The 25,186-nt window shown below is 35.7% G+C and overlaps 1 protein-coding gene and 1 long non-coding RNA gene across 2 annotated transcripts; both read left to right on the forward strand.

Moving 5' to 3' along the window:
- Nucleotides 1-12,343: 12,343 nt before the first annotated feature.
- On the forward strand, nt 12,344-14,030 carry LOC141713101 (uncharacterized). The gene is made up of 2 exons (XR_012571806.1): nt 12,344-13,506; nt 13,633-14,030. It is a non-coding gene; the product is annotated as an uncharacterized LOC141713101 (long non-coding RNA).
- A 6,099-nt stretch (nt 14,031-20,129) lies between these two features.
- On the forward strand, nt 20,130-21,527 carry LOC141714811 (uncharacterized). Its single transcript, XM_074518307.1, has 2 exons — nt 20,130-20,928; nt 21,253-21,527. Exons 1-2 carry the CDS (start codon nt 20,130-20,132, stop codon nt 21,525-21,527), a joined length of 1,074 nt encoding a protein of 357 aa, XP_074374408.1.
- The last annotated feature ends 3,659 nt before the right edge of the window (nt 21,528-25,186 follow it).

Here is a 25,186-nt window from a genome sequence, read left to right on the forward strand (position 1 = left end):
AACAACATGTTTTCTAATAAAATGGTCCTTTCATCATTGTGCTTAGTTCTGGAATTATTAACTGGATTAGCAACAATAGATATTGCACTGGTATTATTATACATGATTGGAATCTTTTGTAACACTAGGCCATAATCCATTAGTTGATTTTTAATCCAAAGCAATTGAGCACAACAACTTCCAGCAGCTATATATTCAGCTTCAACTGTGGAAATTCATACACATTACTGTTTCTTACTATACCATGATACAAGTTTTTTAAAAAGGAATTGACAGCTTCTACTTGTACTTTTTCTGTGTACCCTGCATCCAGTAAAATTTACATCTGTGTATGCAACAACTTCAAAATCAGTTCTCTTAGGATACCACAATCCCAAGTTTGGTGTTCCCTTCAAGTATCTGAAAATCCTTTTGACAGCCATTAGATGTGATTCTTTAGGATTTGCTTGAAATCTAGCACATAGACATGTAGCAAACATGATGTCTGGTCTACTTACAGTCAAGTAAAGTACAGATCCAATCATTCCCCTATAGCTTGAGATGTCTACACTTTTTCCTTTCTTAACTTTATCCAATTTGGTAGCTGTAGGCATAGCGGTAGATGCAGGCGAGCAGTCCACCATTCCAAATTTCTTAAGAAGATCTTTGACATACTGAGTTTGACTAATGAAAATTCCACCACTTATTTGGCTAACATGAAGGCCAAGAAAGTAACTCAGTTCTCCCATCATGCTCATCTCATATTCATTTTGTATGAGTCTTGAGAATCTTTGACACAACTTTTCATTAGTAAAACCATAGATGATATCATCCACAGAGATTTAAACTAGAATGATGTCATCACCATGTTGCTTGTAGAATAAAGTTTTTTCAATTGTGCCTCTAGTGAATCCATGTATGAGTAGAAATTCTGATAGAGTGTGTTAGGTATGAAATGCAACACAGGGGGTGAATGTTTTTTCTTAAAAATAAATTATATTTGATAGCTTTTGGCTTATAAAAAATAGTTGAATGAATTTGTAGTGATAAAATACTAGATGCAGACACAGAAGCAATTTATCAAAAACTCACTTGATTTGTATTAAATCAAATTTATCTTGCTACAAATATGTGTTCTTGAAAATAAGAACTCAGCTACTTCTCTTGAGAGAATTACAAGATTTCTTAGATCTATTTGTTACTTCTAAACAAAGGACCCGTGACATGTTTTATAGATCAACATGCACGGTTTACAGAACTTGCACTAAAATAGACTAACACATTTTCTAAAGCTCCTTTGTCCATTTCCATTTTTGGTGTAGCATGTATGTGCAAAATCTACTAGGTCTTTGACCCTCCTTTTTCCAGTTCATCTTGGCCTTTGATCTTGTATTCTTCAAGCTGCATTTGTAGGATTTCTAATTTATTGAAAGAATTATTTGTTGAATGATAATCCTAGATCTTCGAGTTGTCTGTATTCTGAATTCTAAGGCTGTTTGTCAAAATCTCTTTTGTTGGGTAGAGATGTCACATATCGATAAGTAAAATGACTTATCGATATCTCCAGTTCTCTACACAGATTTTTGACTTGTCGAGGTCTCCAATTCTCTATAAGCTTTTTGACTTGTTGATATCTCCAGTTCTTTATATAAGCGTTTGACTTGTCGATATCCCCGGTTCTCTACATAGACTTTTGACTTATCGATATCTCCATCTCTGTATAAGCTTTTTGACTTGTCGATATCTCCAGTTCTCTATATAAGCTTTTGACTTGTCGATATCTCCAATTCTCTACATAGACTTTTGACTTGTCGATATCTCTTCGGACTTCTTTAGAAGCCATTTTAGACTTCTCGACATACTTCTCTATATTCCTTGATATGTGACTTCTCGATATCTGACTTCAAACATTTTTCCTAGAACAACATTATTCAACTCCAAGCTTCTATACTTCTCTCTGAGGCATGATCATGATTTATCTTCTTCCAGAGTTTATTCCTTAGCTTGATGGATGTTCATAGAAAAATCCTCTAGTATAATCTACTTAGCATTTTTACAGACTCAAGAAATTCAATTACAAGATATAGTTGGATTATCATACAACTTATCCTTAGGGTTGTCAAGATGACTTAGTCTTGTTATGTACAGGCATGTCTTGCACAACAATCTCTCACAATTTGTGAGAAGATAATTTGTCACAAATTAATGCCTGATAACAAGACTAACCTCAAGCTAAAATTAAAGAAAATAAGACTGACAAATATACAAAGTACAACTTTTATACAATCTTGCAATTACATAAAGAGTTGATTTAAAACGATCATCTGAATTTTCTCATAGCCTGGTTGTTCTCTAATTAGATCCTTGAGTCTAACTAGACATTCAAGTTCTTTGATAATCTCAATTCCTCTTAGAGCTTCTACCAGTTTAAGCCATTCACTTAAGGAGTAAATGACAAGATGATTTATTCTGTAACTTGATAACTTGTGAGTCTTGATATGCAAAAACACACCATTTGGAGAAACCATGCTCAACCCCTTAGCCTTTAGTTCATTAGACCTTTGCTCAAAAATCTCAATTTCTTGGGCATATTTCCTTTCATTTTCTTCCCTCTTAGCCTTTTTCCTGACATATCTTTCATTCCTCTCTCTCACTCTTTCAGCTAACTCTGCCTTCTTCATTTTTGTAAAAAAATCCCTTGCATTCATCAAACTGATCACCTTCTCAAGTTTTGGAGTGGATTAGTTCTCAATAAATTTTCTATTTAATAAATTGAAGGTACCATCCTAAAAGTAAATTCTGACTTCTCTCAAGGATTCTACACAGACTCTGACTATTTCTTCAGCTAGTTGTTTATGGTAGTCATCGTCTGTTATGTTTTCTAAGATATGTTGAAAGTCACTTTGATTAAAACAGTTCCAAAGTGCACTAGCTTCAACTTGAATTATTTTTTTTCTCCTATAGATTTGAAATGAGTTTTAGTTAGAGGTTTAAATGAAGGTGGTTTGGAGAGTTTCTTTAAGGAAATTTGGTTTGCTGTAAAAGCAATTTTGAGTAAAAAGTTTGCAATAGGTTTGTACAGGTACTTGGGCTTTGAGGTTTGGATATTTTGAGATAGTGTTTGGTTAGGTGTTTGAGTTGGGATTGGCAAGGTTTTGGATATTTGGGTTAAATGTGTTTTCTTTGAGTCTTTTCCATCACCTTCATCCTTCTTTATCTTCCTGTTTTCATCATGTCCCTTCTTTTTATCATCTTTGCTAGACTTACCATCCTTATGACTCCCACTACCTTTGCTTGACTGACTTGAATTTGAGCCAAAAGATTTGTGTTCAGTAACCTTTTGTTCATCGTCATCCAAGTCATCATAATTTTTATTAATTTGAGTCCTCGGTAGCATAGTGTCTGCATTCTTTAGATATCTAGCAAAAAAATTTATCATCTCCACATCATCATGAGTTTTATTCTACTTAGTCTTCAACTCGATTTCTAAGATCATCATCAGCTTTTTGTTTCCCATTACATAATGTTATGACAGTTAGAAGTGTTTGCATCTTCTTGTGTTGGGGAAGATGTTGGCCACTCCTTTGCTTGGCTGTAGGTAGGCTTCAGTTAAGCAATTTGACCATTTTTGAGTTCATGAAGCAAAAGAGTGTCCTCTTGACTCATCACCTTGACTTTGTTGATGAATACATCCAGTTCAGATGCCCTTCTTGATTGCAGAAATGATAGGGAGACCTGCATGCACCTGTCAACACAAGAATCATTTACATTCACAACCACTGTATTTTCTTTGAAGCTTTATCTTGTCACCAGTACCACTCTCAGGAAGTTGATGTTTTTGTTTACAACCTTCTTGTAGGTAAAGTGATTGAAGTTGAGGGAGACTCTCAGGCCTTTAAGAAAATCAGCAAACTCCTTGTCCAGACAAGGGCCTTCAGCTGCCATTTTGAGTCTTTCAATATCAATGTCATCTTCACTTTGGATTGATTTTAGTGTGGGCTTCATCATCTCCCTCTTAGGCTTGGTAGCAGGCAAGGTTGAGTGTTTAGGAATCTGGGGCCTTACCATCTGTGGTGTTTCCTGGAGTGGAACCTTCAAATCACCCATAATAGCTCCTAGAGACACATTTTTCTGCATTTAAAAATACTTTTGGGATTCTATTAGCGACTTGATATCCTGCTGTTGACTGTAGACCAAGGATGTGAGTTGAGAGACTTGAGAAGTGAGAGATGCATTGGAAACTTATAGTTCAGTAATTTTATTCTGGAAAGCTTGGACTTGAAGAGTGGAAATTATGAAAGGAGCAAACTGTGAGCTAGTGGAGAGAGATATACCAAAAGTGTTTTGCACCGCATTCTTAATTTCATCCATCATCAAGGCTGATGGTTCATATCTGGCCTTGTGAAGTTGTTCCAACTTGACGTTTGTGTCATTATTGTTGGATATTTTGTAACGCCCCCAAATCCGGGGACAGGAATCTGGGTCATCACGCAATCCTTCAATCATGTGTAACCTGTGTTAACTCAATAATCCAATAATTCTATATCACAGACCCCCAATCTCTCTCTCTCTCTCTCACACACGTTATAGCCTTTGAAATGATGTACAAAATGTAATCTTATTTTATTACATCTCAAAAGTACTATATAAGATCTCGATCAATTATTTGTAACCTCTACATGAAGTTACAATAATCACTACTAATATTTTACACCTATCTGGATACTCTGGTCCACCTGAGACAATGTTGTAATGACTTCTCCCCGCGATTGTAAATGACTAAGTCCCACACTGGTATACTGGTTATCTATTGTGTTGTGACATTTAAAAGAAAACAAGAGTGAGCAATAATGCTCAGCCATAATAATCAACAGTATAAAAAGTTTGTAAAAGAATTTATAGTATTTCCGTATAAGGATATAAATGTATTCGAAAGTAGTTTTTCATGGTGATACACACCTCTTTTCGAAAGAAAGTCTTTTATTCACTCATTTAGTCTGCAAATCCCTTTCTAATAAACCCAACACCTAGATTTGGGTTATAGTATTGTACATCAATTCCAATTGGAAGAATAGGACATTCACCAGAGCCCCTACTATACGACGATCAGTCGTATAACAGAATATTATCATTGTTCTTTACATGTAGAAGGACGACTTCCTTACTCCCGATTATCACCCTAGCCGCATACGGGCTTTATATGCTTCACCAACTCCCGGGTATATTTTGCATACTTCGTATGTCTCTCAGTACACATGGTACCTTCTCATGCGAAAATTAAATTAGTAGTCTCCTCAGTACACAAAGTACTGGATCTCTACCCTCCCTTGTCCTTTAAGAATCCTATCATATATCTGGAACTTATATTATTCCCCAAGCATATTGCTTGTTGATAGGTACACACTGATATATATATATACTTCCGAGAATTTTTGGAGGAAGTATTATGATGATGTGAGTTAACCTGCCTTTCCAGCTTTTACTATTACTTAAATTTTCACACAACGGCTACAAAGATAGTGGAAATGACCACGCTAAAAGACTTGGAAACTACCAGGATGAAGTGGGCTGTAAATCTTTTTAAAGACCCGTGCTTGGGGGACTGCATTCTTGAGTTCTTGACTCAAGCTGGAGCAGAAGGGGATGAAGAAGGCCCCAGCAAGCCCTTAAAGACCAAAAAAAGACCTGGGGCTCTTTTCCAACCTACATGGGGTATTCGGGGAAAAGACTCCGTTGTTGGAAACAGTAAGCTGGCTAAGGAGTGGTAGTTGCAGTCTATTCCCCTGGTCGATTATAAGGATTTTGTCCTCCAAAAGGACTTGGAGCCGAACGAGCTACTTGGTGCGCAAGCTTTGGCGAGGGTATTTTCTTACCTTGAAATTATTTTTTGTGTTTCTTCTTTTTGAAACTTTTTGTTATGAGTTTGTTGTATGTTCTTGCAGGTAAACGCACATTTTCAAGGTGTGTTACACCAAGCCAAGGCCTGGAAAGTGTCTTATGAAGACACCACCAAGAAACTGGAGGAGGTCAAAGAGCAAATTAAAGTCCTTCAAGCTTAGTTGGCCTCATCTACCTCTGACTTAGAGACTGCGTGAGCCAGAATTGTTGTTTTAAACAACAAAAAAGAGAAAAAGTTCGACGCTTGGATGGATACCCCAGAGTTCAAGGGCTTAATGGAGAAGCACGAGGCCCTAACTCACCCTATGAGCTATAAGAAGGGTTTGGACGCCGCGGTCGAGGCTATTCAAGCCGAATACCCGAAAATGCTCGAGGCCGAATCTTTCCCTTGCCCGCTCAAAATTCCCAACCTTGGAGGTGTCACTGAAAGGGTCGTGGACCTTATTAGGGAAGAAGATCATTTTGCCCTTTCTCATGATCCAAGGACGTCGTGGTCTAAGGCGCCTGTTGCGGGTCAAGGCAAAAATAAAATAAAGGCCGAGTCAAGCTCTGGTGAGGAAGAGTCTTCTTCTGATGAAGAAGTTGAGCCCATTGTCAAAAAGGCCAAAGTTGGAGATCCTCCAAGGCACACACCTCAAGAGGCTCCTGAAGAGACGTCAGAGGAGACTTCTGAGGAGACTTCCAAGGGGCCAACTCAGAAAAATTCTGAGGAAACCTCGAAGAGTGGCTCTGAGGATGGCTCTGAAAGCGGCTCTAAGAGCGGCTCTGAAGATGAATCTAAATCTTCCAAGTCTAGTGCGTAGATTTCTTTTTTTCATATTTCTTTTCCTTGTAAAATAAAGTACTTTGAACTTTTTATCAAGAATTTTGAACCTTTTTGACTTGGATTCTATTTATGATCTTTTGTTGTTACGAAAAACTTTATTGGTGTTCACGAACAAAACATTAACTTGAAAATATAAACCGGTCTTTCAAAACCTTATATATAATGGGTTCCACCCTTACCATTTGAATCAAAGATTCTCATAAACAGGAATGTAAATCCTAAGATATTGGAAACAAATCTTAAGGAGCTAAAGGCTTATAGTTTTAACAAACCTTATTGTAATTATCTTTAAGTAAATACTATTTATAATAAATCTTCAAGTTCTGCGCGTGCCAAGTTCTGGGCACTTCTTCTCCTTCTATTGTCTCCAACTTGTAAGATCCTCGTCCTTGAACAATTTTGACTTTGTATGGCCCTTCCCAGTTTTGGGCTAGCTTTTCTTTCTGTCCAACCCCTGATGCTTCAAACTTCCTTAGAACCAGATCTCCTTGCTTAAAGAACCTTTCTTTCACTCTTAGGTTGTAATAAAAAAAGCCCTTTTATGAAATTCTACAATCTTAGCATGAGCTCGATCCTGAACTTCATCGATTAAGTCTAAGGCTAGCCTCAGAGATGAATGTGATATTTCTACATGGACAATAACTTTAGCTCTATATGCCAACATGATTGGGGTTGCTCCCGTTGTGACTCTACATGTGGTCTTGTAGGCCCAAAGTATCGGGATTATCTCATCCACCCAATTGCTCATGGAATTTTTAATCCTCTTCTTCAGCCCATCTAAAATAATCCGATTCACAACCTTTTCTTGGCCATTGGACTGAGGGTGAGCAATAGAAGTCAACCACAACTTCATTTCATTCTCTTCACAATACTTCTTGCATTCCTTATTATTGAATTGTGTCCCGTTATCGGTTACCAAGATATGGGAAATTCCATATCAACACATGATATTTTCCCACAGGAATTGAGCAACTTGTTTGGTTGTAATCTTGGCCAAGGGCTTGGCTTCAATCCACTTGGTAAAGTAATCGATAGCTACAATTAAAAAATTCCTTTGGGCAGAAGCCATCAAGAAAGGTCCAAGAATATCCATCCCCCACATGACGAACGTGATAGGGGAGTTTATGGAAGTTAGTATTTCAGGTGGCTGCCTTACTACTCGGACATGTTTCTTACAGTGATCACATCTCTTCATGTATTCTTTGGCATCAGCCATCATTTCTAGCTAGTAGAAGCCTAAATGAGTAATCTTGTGAGCTAAGGCCATGCCCCCCAAGTGTTGGCCACATATGCCTTCATGCACCTCTTTCAAAGCAAGTCAGGCCTCATCAGGCCTGAGGCACCTTAGATAGGGAATTATAAAGGATCTTTTATAAATAATCCCATCAATCGAAGAATATCTCAGGGCTCGCACAGATTAGTTTTCGTGCCTCCGCTGTATCATTGGAAAGTCATCTGGTCTGTAAGTGAGCCTTAATAAGATCAATCCAAGATTCTCCAAGCCCGATAGGGATAACCAACTTAACATCAATGCTCTGTTTCTTCAAAAAACGGAAGTATACACTTCCAGAATTATTTTCGATCTCAAAAGAGGCAAATTTGGATAATTCATCTGCCTTAGAATTCTCCTCCCTCGGGATGTATTCAACATGACATTCGTCAAACTGAGTCATCACAGCTCTTACAAGCCGTACGTATTTGGCCATGGTTTCATCTCTAGCCTCAAACTCTCCATTGACTTGGGATACTACTAGTTTTGAGTCTCCACAAACTTTTAAGTTTTTAACCCTCAGCATTCCAGCTAGGCACAGGCCAGCTATCAAGGATTCATATTATGCCTCATTGTTTGTAGTGGGGAAATCTATCTTCATGGCGTACTCAATAAGGAATCCATCAGGACTTTCTATAACTAAGCCAATTCCACTTGAATTTGTTTTTGATGTCTCATCAAAATAAGTTACCTAGAACTCCTTATTTCCAACCTTCCTTTCTCCTTCCTCACCGTGGGGTGTATCTTCCTGCCCCCTGACTTCTTGGTTGGCGATGGTACATTCAACCGCAAAGTCAGCCAAGGCCTGGGCTTTGATTGCCGTTCAAGGTTTGTACTTAATAACAAATTTCTCCAGCTCTATGGCCCATTTGATCAACCTTTCACTGGCTTTAGGACTGTGAATGATATTTCTCAAAGGCTGGTTTGTTAGCACCTCAATCTTATGGGCTTGGAAGTAAGGACGCAACTTCCTTGAGGCCATAACCAAGGCTAAAGTGAACTTTTCTATAGTGGAATAGTTCAACTCATCCCCATGTAGAATCTTGCTGACATAAGTAAAGAATAAGTATAAGTAAAGAATCTCATCCAAGAATGGCTTAGCCAACATTGGGGCTTGTACCATGTATTTATTTAATTCCTCATAACGCCATTTGACTTTCATAAGTCCATGCAAAGTCTTTTACTTTCTTCAAAGCCTTAAAGAATGGTAAGCACTTGTATCCGGACTTGGAGATAAAACTCCCCAGAGTAGCATCCCTTCTAATGAGTTTTTGAACATCCTTTACAAAACGTGGAGATTCCATGTCTATGATGGACCTTATTTTGTTAGGATTGGCCTCAATTCCCCTCTTTAAGACCATTAACCCTAAAAAATTCCCAGACCCAACTCCAAAAGCACACTTGCCGGGAACATCATTTTGTGATACCTCAGGACCTGAAAAGCTTCCTTCAAGTGGGTTACATGGTTTACTTTTACGAGGCTCTTGACTAACATGCCATTTACATAAACCTCCATGGTTTTCTAAATGAGGTCCTTAAAAATCTTGTTTACCAATTTTTGATATGTGGTTCCTGCATTCTTGAGACCAAATGCCACAACAAGGTAGAAAAAAACACCAACGTTAGTGATAAATGATACCTTCGGGATGTCATCTTTATGCATCTTCATCTGGCTATATCCGCTGAATCCATCTATAAAACTCAGCATCTCGTGCCCTGCAGTGGCGTCTATCAAAGTGTCTATCCTCGGGAGAGGAAAACAATCCTTCGGGCATGCATCATTTAGATCAGTGAAATCAACGCACATTCTCCACTTTCTATTAGCCTTCTTCACCATCACAAGATTTGACAACCACTCCAGAAATTGTATCTCCTCAATGAAACCAGCCTCTAAGAGCTTCTCAACTTCTTGCTTGATGGCTTCCAGCCTTTCAGGGGAAAAACTCTTTTTCTTTTACTTTACGGTCTTTCGATTAGGATCCCCGTTCAATTTGTGGGTGATCAACTCAGGGCCTTGACTCGACTCATAAAATTAAGCGAGTCGAGCTTGTGTTGAGGTTTAGACTCGATTAAGTTTAAAATTAAACGAGCCGGCGTGAAACTGACGCGTTTAGCTAAACGAGTCGGATCGACTCAACACGTGAAATTAAAAGAGTCAAGTTCGGGCAGAGGTTTAAGATCGACTAGTTAAACGAGTCTGCTAGGCTCAGCTCGATTAATCTCGCCTCGAAGTACGTCCGGCTCGAAACTCGACTCGCTCGACCCGAATTACAGCCCTAAACGTCTTCATGTCAGGCACAACCAATTGGTTGAAAATAATTCAAAACTAATTAAGGCAGACTAAGTATAAATAAAAAATAATTATTTTTCTTCGTTAATCCTGAAGGAAAGGGTGATAAAAATATAAATTATGGTGATTAAAATATATAAAATAGTTAATGATTATCATAGGTTGGACTTTGGCAGGATACGAATAGACAATAGTCATTCTTGTAAAAATCAAGAATTGGGGAAGATCGCCGAGTTATCGTTTTGGGATTAATTGAAAATGGGGGATTAATCAGAAGGATTAATTGGAGTAAAAATTGAATGTATTATAATATTAAATTATACGTAATATATTATTATGATTATATTAGTTATTTAATAACAAATATATATTTATTATATCATAATTTTTATAATTATTCATAAATAAATTAATATAATATTTTAATTTTAAAAAATAATTATATATACTTCAATAAAGGAAAATTCGGAATAATTAATCGGATTTAAAAAATCAAATCGATCGATTAATTTACAGAAAATTAATCTGGGATCAATCGGTTGAATATACTACCCATTCGGGTTAAAGCAAAATAATATTCAACATGAACTAAAATATAATTAAAATAAACTAAATATAATTACTTGGACTTGATTAATATAACGAGTTTATAAAATTATGGGTTTCTTATATGTCTGTAATATCTGTAATTTTATAATATAAAAATAATAAAATAACAATTACTTAAAATAATCATGCATCACATGGATTATAAACTAGCATTAAATAATGGATCGAATATTATAAAACTTCCATGTCCAATCATAACTTTCATGTTGCTATCAACGTCTTTAGGGCTGTAATTCGATTCGGGCGGCTCATGAACTCGCACGGCTCGAACTCATTTAAGCGGGCTCGACCCGATTTATTTAAACGAGCCGAGTTCGGGCAGATGTTCCGGCTCATTTAATTACTTGAGTCGGCTCGACTCGACTTTTGAAATTAAGTTAGTCGAGTTCGGTTTGAGGTTTAGGCTTAATTAAATGTAAAATTAAACGAGCCGGCTCACGACGGCTCGTTAAAACCAGCTCATTTAGCTAAACGGGTCGGATCGACTCGACTCGTGAAATTAAACGAGTCGAGTTCAGGCAGAGGTTTAGGATCGGCTAGTTAAACGAGTATGCTAGGCTTGACTCGATTAATATCGCATCTAATTACGTCCGGGTCGAAACTCGGCTCGCTCGACCCAAATTACAGCCCTAAACGTCTTCATGTCACGCACGACCAATTGGTTGAAAATAATTTAAAATTAATTAAGGCAGACTAAGTATAAAGAAAAAATAATTATTTTTCTTCGTTAATCTAGAAGGAAAGGGTGATAAAAATATAAATTAAGGTGATTAAAATATATAAAATAGTTAGTGATTATCATAGGTTGGACTTTGGAAGAATACGAATAGACAATAGTCATTGTTGTAAAAATCGGGAATTAGGGAAGATCGGTGGAGTTATCATTTTAGGATTAATTGAATATAAGGGATTAATCCGAAGGATTAATAGGAGTAAAAATCAGATGTATTATAATATTAAATAATATGTAATATATTATTATGATTATTTTAGTTATTTTTTTTAAACTAATTATATTAGTTATTTAATAACAAATTTATATTTATTATATCATAATTTTTATAATTATTCATATTTAAATTAATATAATATGCCCGCAAAGGTTGACTCAGTTGGTTAAAGAGAGGAAAACTAACCTCTTGGTCACAGGTTCGAATCCCACGGGAGGAGAATTTATGATTATGTCTCCCGAGGCAGAGCCTGTCGCTTAAATGCGGTTTACCTTGTAGGGTTTACCCAGTGCGCACCCGAAGGGCAGCGGCTGCGGGTTACCTACGATAAAAAAAAATTAATATAATATTTAAATTTTAATAAATAATAATATATACTTCAATAAACAAAAATTCATAAAAATTAATCGAATCTAAAATATCAAATCAATCGAGTAATTTTTTAAAAAAATAATCTGAAATTAATCGGTTGAATAAGTGATTTTAATAACACCAACAATAGCCGATGGGTAGCGAAAAGATAAAATATTAATAACAGATAACACGAAAAGTTATCCATATCTCTTGTGAAAAACCCAGAGAGAAATAGATGTACAGAGAGAGAAATAGATGTACACGTCAAGTGAGTTGGTTATATTCATAGTCAATCTTTTCTACATATGTACACGTTTGCATTCACCCTTCAATCTCGTGTAATATAGCTTCATAAGTTTGCTAAATCTCGTTTTTGACTAATTTTGTGTGATTATTGAGATGGGGTTTTTATGTAATTTTTGTTTTCTTTTTTGTCACGCCCTTGTTGAATTAGAGGTATGTTTGTAGTTTTTTAATGGTTGGTATTAGAACTCTTTGTAAAGATTTGATTTTATGTTAATCTGTTTTAAGTATGAGATTTGTTTGTTTAATATCACACACATGTATGTGTATATATATGTGTGTTAGAACTGAGAAAAGATTGAATAGGTTGGTTTGTTTGATTTATGATAAGTGTTTTAAGATTATGATAATAAATATGTGATTTAGTAGTTATTTTTCTGGTTAGTGTAAGATTTTCTTGAATTTTTTTTAAGCTTCAATGTTGATAAGGTATTAAATTGGTGGAGGGTCACTGGAGACAGCGGTTCATCGATCTATTCTCTGAGCTGATGATCCTTGTATTATATTCAGGACAGGAATTGATCGATAAACCTCTGCATCCAGCGCTCATCCTTACTCCCTTTGCATTATTATATGTATGTTTGTATACCTATTCGATATGTTTATTTAAGCTAAATCAAATGTATCCGGTATGTCTCACTCGAAGGACTGGGGAGGTGAGATGTATCATACCCATTAGGCATGTTTTCATAAAGACATGTTACATGTTTTTTTTTTTGCTAAATATGTTACATGTTTTTTACTTGCACTATATGTTTAGTTTATTTTCAATCTGTTGGGTTAACTTTTTTGCTGATTGGGTATTTTGAACCAATGTGAAAGATTGTGGCTATGTGATTACATTTATCTAATAATTACTGTATCTACAAGTTTATGTAAGTCTTACCTAGGACTGCTGATACCGGTAATTTGGTAATTTCTTTGTTCTTTTCTAGCAAGATTTTATTACATGTTTACAAGGCCACATTTTATGATCTAGAAGGTAGAAGATGTCAAGGAGCCATATTTGTGAAGATCAAATGTTTAGGTAGCTAATAATGAACTATGACTAATAAGTTTCGAGCTTAAGAAGTAGATTTTATTTCACAGCAAATTAGCTTAAAATACATTATATGCTTGATAAGTTAGATTAATTCATTTTTTTGGGTTATAGACCCTGTCAAAAAGTTTGTTTGCACCATCAGAATTTCGGTAAAAGCATATCTGAGCATTCTGCAAATGGAAGGTCTCGAACTGGGAGGATTGGACATCGCAGACCGTTTCTTCTTGGTAAACTAGAGTAAACTTCATTGATGTTGCCATATCAGACCTTATTGTACAACTTGTAATAATGACATAGCTGAGAATAACTGTTATTTTCTTTGATCTTTAAATGCTTCAGAGATAATGAAAGCCATTCCCAGTGACAGCCATAACCATTTCTACCGATAGTGACGACCATTTTGTAATACAATTTATATTGCTTAAATTCTGTGCTATGGTTATCATATTCTTTTTAGACATGTACAAATTATTGTATTGAATTAGACCACTTCTAAGAGATTCGCAAGATGTTTGTGGTGGCCTTCTTTTTCCAGAATCTATATTTCGGCTTTGCATTATTATTAAGCTAAAAGCCTCATATGATGCCACACTGTTAGTTTTTCACAAATTTTTGAAGTTGAATAATCCAGTGAAGAAAGGGTCTTGTTTAACTCCACAAGGAAAAAAGGAAACTCCAAAAGTTTGTTGGAAGGGGAGTATGGTGAATGAAACCTTTTTAAAAAAATTGTTATTTCAAAAACAGCCTTATAATATTCTTATTAATTGTATACATTTCCATTGATATCCTTTGTATTTGTTCCCTTATGAAACTAGTCAAGTTATTTTAATCTTCCTGTCGTTTCATTTGCTTTTGAGTTTCGTCCACGGGAGAGAAGTGTAAACTTCCACACTTTACCTGAGAAAGGGAGATTTGAAGCTTTAAGAAAAGGAACAAAAAAGAAAAGGGAGAGCTGAGGAAAAAGCAGCAATTGTTGAAGGTTGCAAATAAACCTTTTTTTGGTGCATGGAAGAGAGATGAAGATAATGCCGGAGTTTACCAAATAAGAGAGAATCTCTGTTAGTGTTTTGATCTGCTGATGTGAGTTCTTTAGAATCTTGGAATCGAATTTACAAAGCTAAAGATGAGAGATGGGAATGGAATCTAGTCGAGAAGAAATGATTCTCCGTATTTAGCAACAATTTATCGGTAGTTACCGAAACAAATAGGCAAGAATGTTATAGTATTTCTGCTTTGAGTTTTCTTCATGATCGGAGAATAGTTAGGGAAGAACGTGTTAGTATTTATGCTTTGAATTTTTTTTTCCGGGGATAGTTTTTCTTAGTAATAACATAAATTTTGCTTATAAATTTGTCCGGGTATTCCGGTGCTAGTATTTTTCCTCCAAATCGCATTATACAAGCAAAAAATACATAAACTCTTTAGGTTAGGGGGTAAAGTATAGTGTTTCTTTCATAAAAAGTAAAGAATATCAATTTATTTCTTCTCTACACGACTTGGGTAAGAGAATAAAGCTACACTTGTGTGTTTGAGATTCCTGGGTATTTCTCACACACATATATATATATATATATATGCTCCCAAAACACAGGAACTCAAGAAGTGAAAGGAGGGAATCTTGCAGTGCCCCTATCACATCACCCCTTTAAGGGTTTTCAAATTGAATTCATTTTTTTCTTGAGAAAAAATTTTAATATTGGATTTTCAGTAAGATTTTTCTTCTACCTTCTGGTTATTTATTTGTAAGAAAAACAATGGAATGTAATAAGAAAAAAACTTGTGTAAGAAACTAAAAACCTGCACACAACACCGTAGAAAATTTGTGTTTAATTTTATGGTGCTCGCTAGTGGAATTTTTTGATAAAATGGGCAGTACGATATGAGTAAAAAATGACAAAAATACCTCTTTTTTTAGAGTTTGTGATAAAAATATCTCTTTTTAAAATTTTGACCAAAAATACCCGTCTAATACGCATTTTTCAGTTGGGTATACTAACACGCATTTTAAAAATGGGTAATTTGTATTAAAAAAAATTGAAAAAAAAATAAAAAAATAAATATAAAATAAGATACGCATTCACCCATACGCATTTGTGACATGCGTATCAAAAATAAACCAAATGATACACAAGACTTCTTTTGGTTTGAACCAACTTTTCAGCAAGCAAGAGAACCAATTCCCTTTAATGATGCAAATTCGATGGCTGAGCGCACATCAAAAATATAAGTTTCAAGTTGATTGTCTAGTAGAACAAGATCGAGAAATCTCGCAGGTATAATTGTGCAAAACGGATCAACTTTTTTTTGTCAAAAGCAGCAAATAGATCATTTGGATTTAAACATGTCACACAAAGAAGTAATTATATGCTTGCCTCACTGAAACAATTATTAAGCTCCTGCATTTGTGAATCGATAGTGGTATAAAAGAATTCAACTTTATAATGATGTAAATTAGTAACCTGGTGAGTTTTGCGGCGTGACCTTCCTTTCATTTGAAAGATTTCATCCACACTCAAAATTTATATACTTTGTTTTTCACAAAATGGACAAATTTCACCTAGAAAATCATCCCAACCATCATCTCTCAAAATATGTAGCCTTTGTTTTGACAAGGTCACTAATCTCATAGCATTCACAATATCCTGCAAGGAAATTGATACTTCATTTGTAATTTATAGCACTGTTTTCATGAAATACAAGCTGAATATGAAGTCAAAGTTTTACATTAATTCGAGTAAGGTTGAAGCTTCGGTTCTTTGCTCTGAATTTATGCCATCATCAACAATGTTATCAAGAACGTCCACAATAGACTCAAATGTTGTAGTTAATGAAACAAGTGTACCGTAGTGTGAGCCCCAACGAGTATCTCTTGGTCTTTTAAGAGTTGTTTCTTGATTCAATCCATATCCAGTTGTAAGTTATCCAGTTTCCAATGTTTGAGCTATATGGACAACTTGTCGTTCTCGAAGAGCATCTCTTTGTTTACAAGAAGCACCAACCACGTTTACTACATTTGACAACATTTTAAAAAGACTTCCAACATGAACATTATGTTTGGCAATAGCTACTAGTGTAAGTTGAAGTAGATGAGTAAAACAGTGAATGTATTATGCAGATTCATTTTCCCTAATTATCAAACTTTTTAACCCATTAAATTGTCCTCTCATATTACTAACTTCATCATAGCCTTGCCCTCTAATTCTTGAGATACTTAATCCATATTTTGCTAACAATGAATCAATTGATAACTTTAGTGAAGAAGCACTTATGTCTTGAACATGGCAAATACCAATGAATCTCTCTACAACACATCCATGTTTATTAACAAAATGCAACACAACAATCATCTGCTCCTTGATAGATACATCGCGAAATTCATCAACCAATATTGTAAAAAATTATCTCATAATTCATGACTAATATAATTAACTGTCTCCGTAGCAAAAGCATTAACAATATCATTTTGAATTTCAGGAGATGTCACCTTTAAATTACGAGGAGTATTTTTTCCAACTGCAACGCCAATTTCATCATTATGTATTGCCAAAAACATTAAAATCTCGAGAAAATTACCTTGATTTTTTGAGTCATTTGATTCATCGTGACCACTAAAATCTAAGCCTGACCTTAATAGATAACGTAGACAATCAAGTGATGCACTTAATTGAATTCGATATTCCTTTTTCATTAACTCAGAATGCTTGTTTAAAGCTACATCAACGTGTTGATCCTGTTTCATCAAATCTTGACATTTTTTCCAAGCCTGAAGGTGTGCACTATTAGGACGTCCAAGTCCAACATGAGCATCCAATCTATCATTTTTATTCCAACCGTCAAATCTTTCGGTAACAAAATTTCCCCCTTCCTTGCTTGCCAACATCAGTTTTAAACAAATAACAGCAGGAATAAAAAATAGACTCTTTTTCAATACTGTACTATAACCAATATTTGTGATCATTAAACCAGGTTGGACAGAAACGACGCTGTGAATTTCCAATTTTTCGTTTCTTAAAATTATGATAACGAGGCTGAAAAGGCCCTTTTTGTAGATAGCCCTTCTTACTTTATGTCTATTATTTGGATGATTTTTTATAATTTTTAATATGAGACCGGGATGTGCATGAAGACAACTCAAATCAGGTACACTATATTCACTTCTCGAGTTTGATTCCACGACGTTTATTTTTGATTGCGGGCAACCTCATCTTGATTTTTCTTTGTTTGACCATTTTGATCAGATGCTGATTTTGGAGTAGGATTCAATTTAATCAGATACTTGTCCATATCAATAACAATTAACAAGTGCTACTTATCTTCTCTTTTCCCCTCTTTCTGGCAAGAAATCTATAACCTCAATTAATCAATTTTGAAACTGAATAAACAAGTGGTTAGGGTTTTTTTGCCTTCTACAATAACCACGTAGTATGCGTACAACTAGTCAACTACCCATCTTTCTTTCTTTTTTTTTGTAAAAAAAGTATTTTTTTTAATATTGATAAGTTCCTAATTTTAATTTTAATAAGTTCTTAATTTTGATAAATTTTAAGGTAAATTTTAAATTATTGGGGTCAAAATTAAATATAGTACTATATTTTTTTTTGAGTGAGGTCAAATTAAAATATAATACAACAATTTTTCAAAAAAATATAATTTATATATAAATTTTAAAAAATATATAAATCGAGCGGGTTCATTTGCCCCCACTGGTTATACAATCCCTACGCCCCAGTCCTTGTGATGATATAAATTAATAAAATTCTAGTTATTTAAGACATTATAAGGTAGCCCAACTCCAATAAAAATCCTTATTTTGGTTCCTTAATATAATATTAAATTCAAATCCTATTCATATTTTTTAAAAAAGAGAGAGAAAAAAGAGTGTGAAAAAAAGGAGAGAAATGAATATTTAATTACAAAAAATAAGAGAGAATGGTTAAGTATTCCTTATCTTTAAGGAAACAAAGAAGGATCTTAATTTTTCAGGGAACTACTAAAATGCCGTTGGAGTTCCGATTTTGATTAAATCCTTATAATTTTAGGTAAGGATCCTTTATAAGTAATATATTTGAGTTGCTCTTACGAGCGTTAACCTCTTCCTCAACACTAAAGAGCGTCTTTCATTTCCTCTTTTAGTTTTATATTAAAATATATTGTGATGCAGTGAAGTCCCGCAACAGTCAATATAGAAGATTATACTATAATATTCCGATGTAATAGAAAATTGATAAAAAGTCAGATAAAGATTAAAACTGAGGAGGTCTGTTGGAATGAAAATGCAGATTTGAATCTTTATTAACTAAGAGCTTATATAATAATATATTTTATAAGGAGAATTGTAATTTATTCATCGAGTAGCTCTTGGTGTCACTTTCGCCAAAGACAGCTGAAGCATTAATTCGTAGCCAAGACTAGCTAAGAAGTTCCGACAATGTTACTGATATTGTTAGAATTCAAACTCTCCGGTCAACAAAGGCTGCAACAGCTTATAAAAATAAATAGTAGCTAGAAGAAATAAAAATTCAGCAGGTGTATTAGCTGGAGTATTCAAATAATTATAAAGTATCACAAATGTTGACAAAGGTAGTTGTACGTACATGGGGAAATGAAGAAGAAAGCAACAGCCAGCCAACTATATGGAGTTTAATCTTGCAAGTCAAATACGTGTGTAGTAGATATGATCACCATGCAGCTGTGTTCTTATGAAGGCCAAGAAAAAAAGGTGGGCTATGCAAAATACAATACACGGTTCAAATGTAAATATAAGAAAACACACCGAACACATATGCAGGCTTCATGCAGGTCAAAGTCTCTGGAGAAAATACAACACCTAGTTGCTGGAAATAAGGCTGGTCATCAGACAATATAGTAGGCTAGTATTAATTATAGCTTATGTAATGGTTTCGATCAACAAGTTAAATTAGGTAAGCAATGATATGATCCTCTGCATGTCTATAAATAGAACTTTCCAACAGACTTGTAAAAAAAAAGTACACCGAGTGAAAAAAAGCTGAAGCTAAAATAGAATAGAGAGAGATAAGGCAGAAGTCTTGTTGTAAGAAATACAGAAGCTGTAGCTTTATTATTCCTTGTTGAAATAAGAAATCTGTTGCATTCTATTTGTATCATCACCAGCAATATATTTATACACTGTGTTTGAGTTAACAAAATAAATAGAAGCCCATACACGTTTCCCACAAGTGGCATCAGAGCTAAGGTTCCGTTCGTGAAAAATGGCGACGATGGTGCAACCACAAATCCCGAAATTGACGGCAAGAAATTACGGGAACTGGAGTATCCAAATAAAGGTGTTACTCGGTTAATTCGATAATTGGGATATTGTTGAAAGTGGTTATGACGAGCCCGTAGATGCTACCACTGAAGCAGCCCTTTCAAATGCGGAGAAGATGATTTTGAAAGAGACCCGGAAAAAAGATAAAAAGGTGTTATATACAATTATTCAAGGAGTTGACGAATCAACTTTTGAAAAAATTTCAAATGCAAAAACGGCGAAAGAAGCATGGGAGATTCTGTAAAAATCATTCCAAGGAGTCGAAAAAGTCAAAAAGGTGCGGCTCTAGGTGTTACGCGGGGAATTTGAAAATTTAAAGATGAAGAATTCAGAAAATATTGGTGAATTTGTTACGCGCTTGAAAGCCGTGACAAACGAGATGAAAAGAAATGGTGAAAGTCTCGATGATGTTCGGGTGATGGAAAAATTACTCCGTTCGTTGATGAGGAAATTTGATTACGTTGTTACTTCTATCGAGGAATCAAAGGACTTGTCCACAATTTCTATTGATGAGCTCGTAGGTTCACTTCAAGCTCATGAGCAGCGGATGAACCAGTATGATGATGCAAACCATTTGGAAAAGGCATTGCAAAGTAAGGTGTCTATTTGTGACAGTTCTGGCAGTAGCAGTTCTGCACGTGGAAGAGGTGGCTTTAGAGGTGGCTACCGTGGTGGACGAGGACGAGGAAGGCAGTCCTTCAATAGAGGCCAGAATTCTGAAGGGTATCAACCATCTGGTCGTGGTCAAAATTTCAGAGGCCAGGGAAGAGGCGGATATCAACAACGAGGTGATAAGTCTCAATATCAGTGCTATAACTGTAATAAATATGGTCATTTCAGTTATGAGTGTAGAGCACCAAAGGTGGAAGAAAGAAGTCATTTTGCAGCAGTAAAAGAAGACAAAGGTGTTGGCACTGCTATGTTCCTCACTTACAAAGGAGACGAGGAAAGCAAAAAGAATGTTTGGTATCTTGACTCAGGGGCCAGTAATCACATGACTGGTCACAAGGAATTATTCACGGAGATAGACGACACCATCAGCGGAGAAGTTACTTTTGGTGACTCGTCAAAAATTCCGGTGAAAGGAAAAGGTACCGTCATGATCATGTCAAAGAAAGGTGAAAAGAAATATATAAATAATGTTTATTATATTCCTGCATTGAAAAATAATATTATCAGTCTTGGCCAGCTTGTGGAGAAAGGATATAATATACAGATGCAGGACAATTCCCTCATTATCAGAAATCAAGCCCGGGAATTGATTGCAAATGTGGAGATGTCAAAGAATCGTTTGTTTACGCTTGATATGCAAACAAAAGTGCAGAAGTGCTTGAAATCAGTCATTAAAAATGACTCGTGGTTATGGCATTTAAGATTTGGTCATCTTGGATTTTCTGGATTAAAATTATTGTCAAAGACAAAGATGGTGGACGGTTTGCCAGAAATCAATGAACCAGAAAATTTGTGTGAAACGTGTGTCAAGGGGAAGCAACATAGACAAAGTTTTCCCGTTGGAAAATCATGGAGAACCAGGAGGCCATTGGAGATTGTTCACACATATATAGCTGGTCCGTTTGATATTCCATCACTTGGAGGTAATAGGTATTACCTAACTTTTATTGATGATTTTAGCAGGAAAAGTTGGGTGTATATCATTAAAGAAAAGTCGGAGGCTCTTGATAAATTCAAGGAGTTCAAAGCACTGGCAGAAAAGTAAAGTGGTCATTATTTGAAGGTACTCAGATCAGACAGAGGAGGCGAGTATACTTCTAATCTGTTTAGAAGCTTTTGTAGAGCACATGGAATCAATCATCAGTTAACAACGGCCTATACTCCTCAACAAAATGGCATTGCAGAAAGGAAGAATCGTACTATTCTTGATATGGCAAGGAGTATGGTGAAAGTAAAACACTTGCCAATAACTTTATGGGCGGAAGCCGTTCAATGTGCAGTTTATTTGTTGAATCGCTGTCCAACAAAAAGTATCAGAAACAAAACTCCGAATGAAGCATGGAGTGGTAGCAAACCAACAGTTGGGCATCTCAGAATTTTTGGGTGTATTGCTTATGCCCATATTTCCGATCAAAAAAGAAAGAAGCTGGATGACAAAGGCGAAAAGTGTATTTTTACCGGATATGACAAAAGAAGCAAGGCGTACATACTCTACAATCCCCTAACGAAGAAATTAATCATTTCTCGAGATGTTGAGTTTGATGAATCTGATTACTGGAGATGGAGTGGGGATGAAAGAAAAGTTGATGGTTTATTTTTCAATGGTGATGACGATGACGGTGATAACCAAAACATTGAAGATGACGATGATCAAACTCCTCCACCAAGTCCAAATCAACAAACTCCTGGATCGACACCATCCACGGGAGAAAGCAGTAGTTCAGGGGGAGCACCACGAAAGATGCGGAGTCTGGATAATATCTATGAAGCAACAAGTCTGGTACAAACAACCTTTGATTATTCTCTATTTTGTTTAATGGCTGAATGTGATCCAGTTACATTTGAAGAGGCTTCTGAAGAAAGCAAATAGAATAAAGCCATGGATGAGGAAATTTGTGCAATAAAAAAAATGATACTTGGGAGCTCACAGATCTTCCAGAAGGACACAAAGCAATTGGTGTCAAGTGGGTCTTGACGAATCAGGATGGAGAAGTGGTGAAATACAAGGCGAGGCTAGTGGCTAAAGGCTACAAGCAACGATATGGCATTGACTATGATGAGGTGTTTGCTCCAGTTGCACGAGTTGACACCATCAGACTTCTTACAGCAATTGCCGCTCAAAATCAATGGAAGATTTTTCAGATGGACGTGAAGTCAGCATTCCTAAACGGTTATCTTGAAAAAGAAGTCTGTATTGAGCAGCCTCCCGGACATGTTCAGAAAGGCCGGGAAAACAAAGTCTACAGACTGAAGAAAGCCTTATATGGTTTGAAGCAAGCTCCGCGAGCATGAAATACAAGGGTTGATGAATATTTTCAGAGAAATGGTTTCGTGAAGAGTCCATACGAGCATGCCCTCTACACGAAAACAAATTCAGGGGGAGATATTATGATCGTTTGCTTATACGTGGATGACATGATCTTTACTGGAAACAATCTTGGTATGTTTGATGATTTTAAGAAAGTTATGACTAATAAATTTGAGATGACAGATATTGGTCAAATGTCATACTTTCTTGGAGTCGAGGTGAAGCAAAGTAAAGATGGGATTTTTATGTCTCAGAAAAAATATGCGGAGCAAATTTTAAAGAAGTTCAGAATGGAGGAATGCAAGCCAGTGAGCACGCCAGCAGAAGCAAGCATAAAGCTCAGGATTGATTCAACGAGGGAGTCGGTAAATCCGACATTGTTCAAAAGTTTGGTTGGAAGTCTGAGGTACCTAACTTTCACTCGTCCAGATATTATGTATGCGGTTGGATTGGTTAGTAGGTACATGGAGAAGCCAAAGCAAGATCACTTCATGGCAGCTAAAAGGATTTTGAGATACATAAAAGGTACACTTGATAATGGTTTGTTTTACACGCATTCTCAAAATTCGAAATTAGTTGGCTATTCAGATAGTGATTATAGTGGAGATTTGGATGACGGGAAAAGCACTTCGGGATATGCTTTTCATATTGGCTCGGCGATATTTTCGTGGTCATCTAAAAAGCAGCAAACAGTTGCTCTCTCAACATGTGAGGCAGAATACATCGCAGCAGCAGCGTGCGCATGTCAGGCTATATGGCTAAGCTATATTTTGGGCGAGTTAAATCTTGCAAAAGAAGATCCGGTTACTATTTACGTGGATAATAAATCCGCTATTTCACTTGCAAAAAATCCGGTGTCACATAGTCGAAGCAAGCACATTAATATTAAATATCATTTTCTTCGAGAACAGGTGAACGACAAAAATGTGGAACTGGTGCACTGTCGGACAGGAAGAAAATTTAGCGGATATATTTACCAAGCCATTGAAGCCGGAAATATTTCAGAAAATGAAAAATAAACTCGGGATGCAAGATCGAGTTTGAGGGGGAGTGTTAGAATTCAAACTCTCCGGTCAACAAAGGCTGCAACAGCTTATAAAAATAAATAGTAGCTAGAAGAAATAAAAATTCGGCAGGTGTATTAGCTGGAGTATGCAAATAATTATAAAGTATCACAAATGTTGACAAAGGTAGCTGTACGTACATGGGGAAATGAAGAAGAAAGCAATAGTCAGCCAGCTATATGGAGTTTAATCTTGCAAGTCAAATACGTGTGTAGTAGATATGATCACCATGCAGTCGTGTTCTTATGAAGGCCAAGAAAAAAGGTGGGCTATGCAAAATACAATACACGGTTCAAATGTAAACATAAGAAAACACACTGAACACATATGCAGGCTTCATGCAGGTCAAAGTTTCTGGAGAAAATACAACACCTAGTTGCTGGAAATAAGGCTGGTCATTAGACAATATAGTAGGCTAGTATTAAATATAGCTTATGTAATGGTTTAGATCAGCAAGTTAAATTAGGTAAGCAATGATATGATCCTCTGCATGTCTATAAATAGAACTTTCCAACAGACTTGTAAAAAAAAAAGTACACCGAGTGAAAAAAAGCTGAAGCTAAAATAGAATAGAGAGAGATAAGGTAGAAGTCTTGTTGTAAGAAATACAGAAGCTGTAGCTTTATTATTCCTTGTTGAAATAAGAAGTCTGTTGCATTCTATTTGTATCATCACCAACAATATATTTATACACTGTGTTTGAGTTAAGAAAATAAATAGAAGCCCATACACGTTTCCAACAGATATTAGAGGAGAACCAGAAGAGTGCCTCCAACTTGAACATGGTATATTTTCTGTCCTCTGTCCTCTGCATTTTATGTTTTTTGTCCTCTGCATTTTCTATTTTATGTCCTCTGCCATCTGCGTTTCCTATTCAAAATCTACTAGTCTCCTATACATTTGTGTTGTAAAGAGCATCTTGAACGGTGTTAGTTAAATTGGTTAGCTCAAAAATAATATGAAATAATAGTTAGCTAAATTTAAATGATGAAAAAGGTATTTTGCTATCATTGTACTATCAATAATGTTTAGCTATTCTTAAAAGATAGTAATACTTAATTATTAGCTTTAAAATTCCAAGATCATGTAGATGATTTTAGACCATAGAATTTATAAAGAGAGTAGTACTTTAACATTTTTAATTGGGCGGTGGCAATTATACACAATAGCTACCTGATCAACAAATTTGGAAAATCATTTTAGGGCTATCTAAAGATTTACTTAACATGTTGTCCCCTTGGAGAAGCTAAAATGAAGATCATTATGTAACTTGTTATCTACATAAGATATACCTAATAGGAGGAGCATGGGTTGGAGATGCTCAAGGCCTGG

This window comes from Apium graveolens, chromosome 3 (assembly GCF_009905375.1).
Source record: "Apium graveolens cultivar Ventura chromosome 3, ASM990537v1, whole genome shotgun sequence".
Taxonomy (NCBI): Eukaryota; Viridiplantae; Streptophyta; class Magnoliopsida; order Apiales; family Apiaceae; genus Apium; species Apium graveolens.

Coding starts and splice junctions, on each gene's coding strand:
- LOC141714811 (XM_074518307.1), top strand. CDS start 20,130: ATGAAGAATTCAGAAAATATTGGTGAATTTGTTACGCGCTTGAAAGCC. Junction 20,929..21,252: donor CATGATCATGTCAAAGAAAG/GTGAAAAGAAAT, acceptor ACGGTTTGCCAG/AAATCAATGAACCAGAAAAT.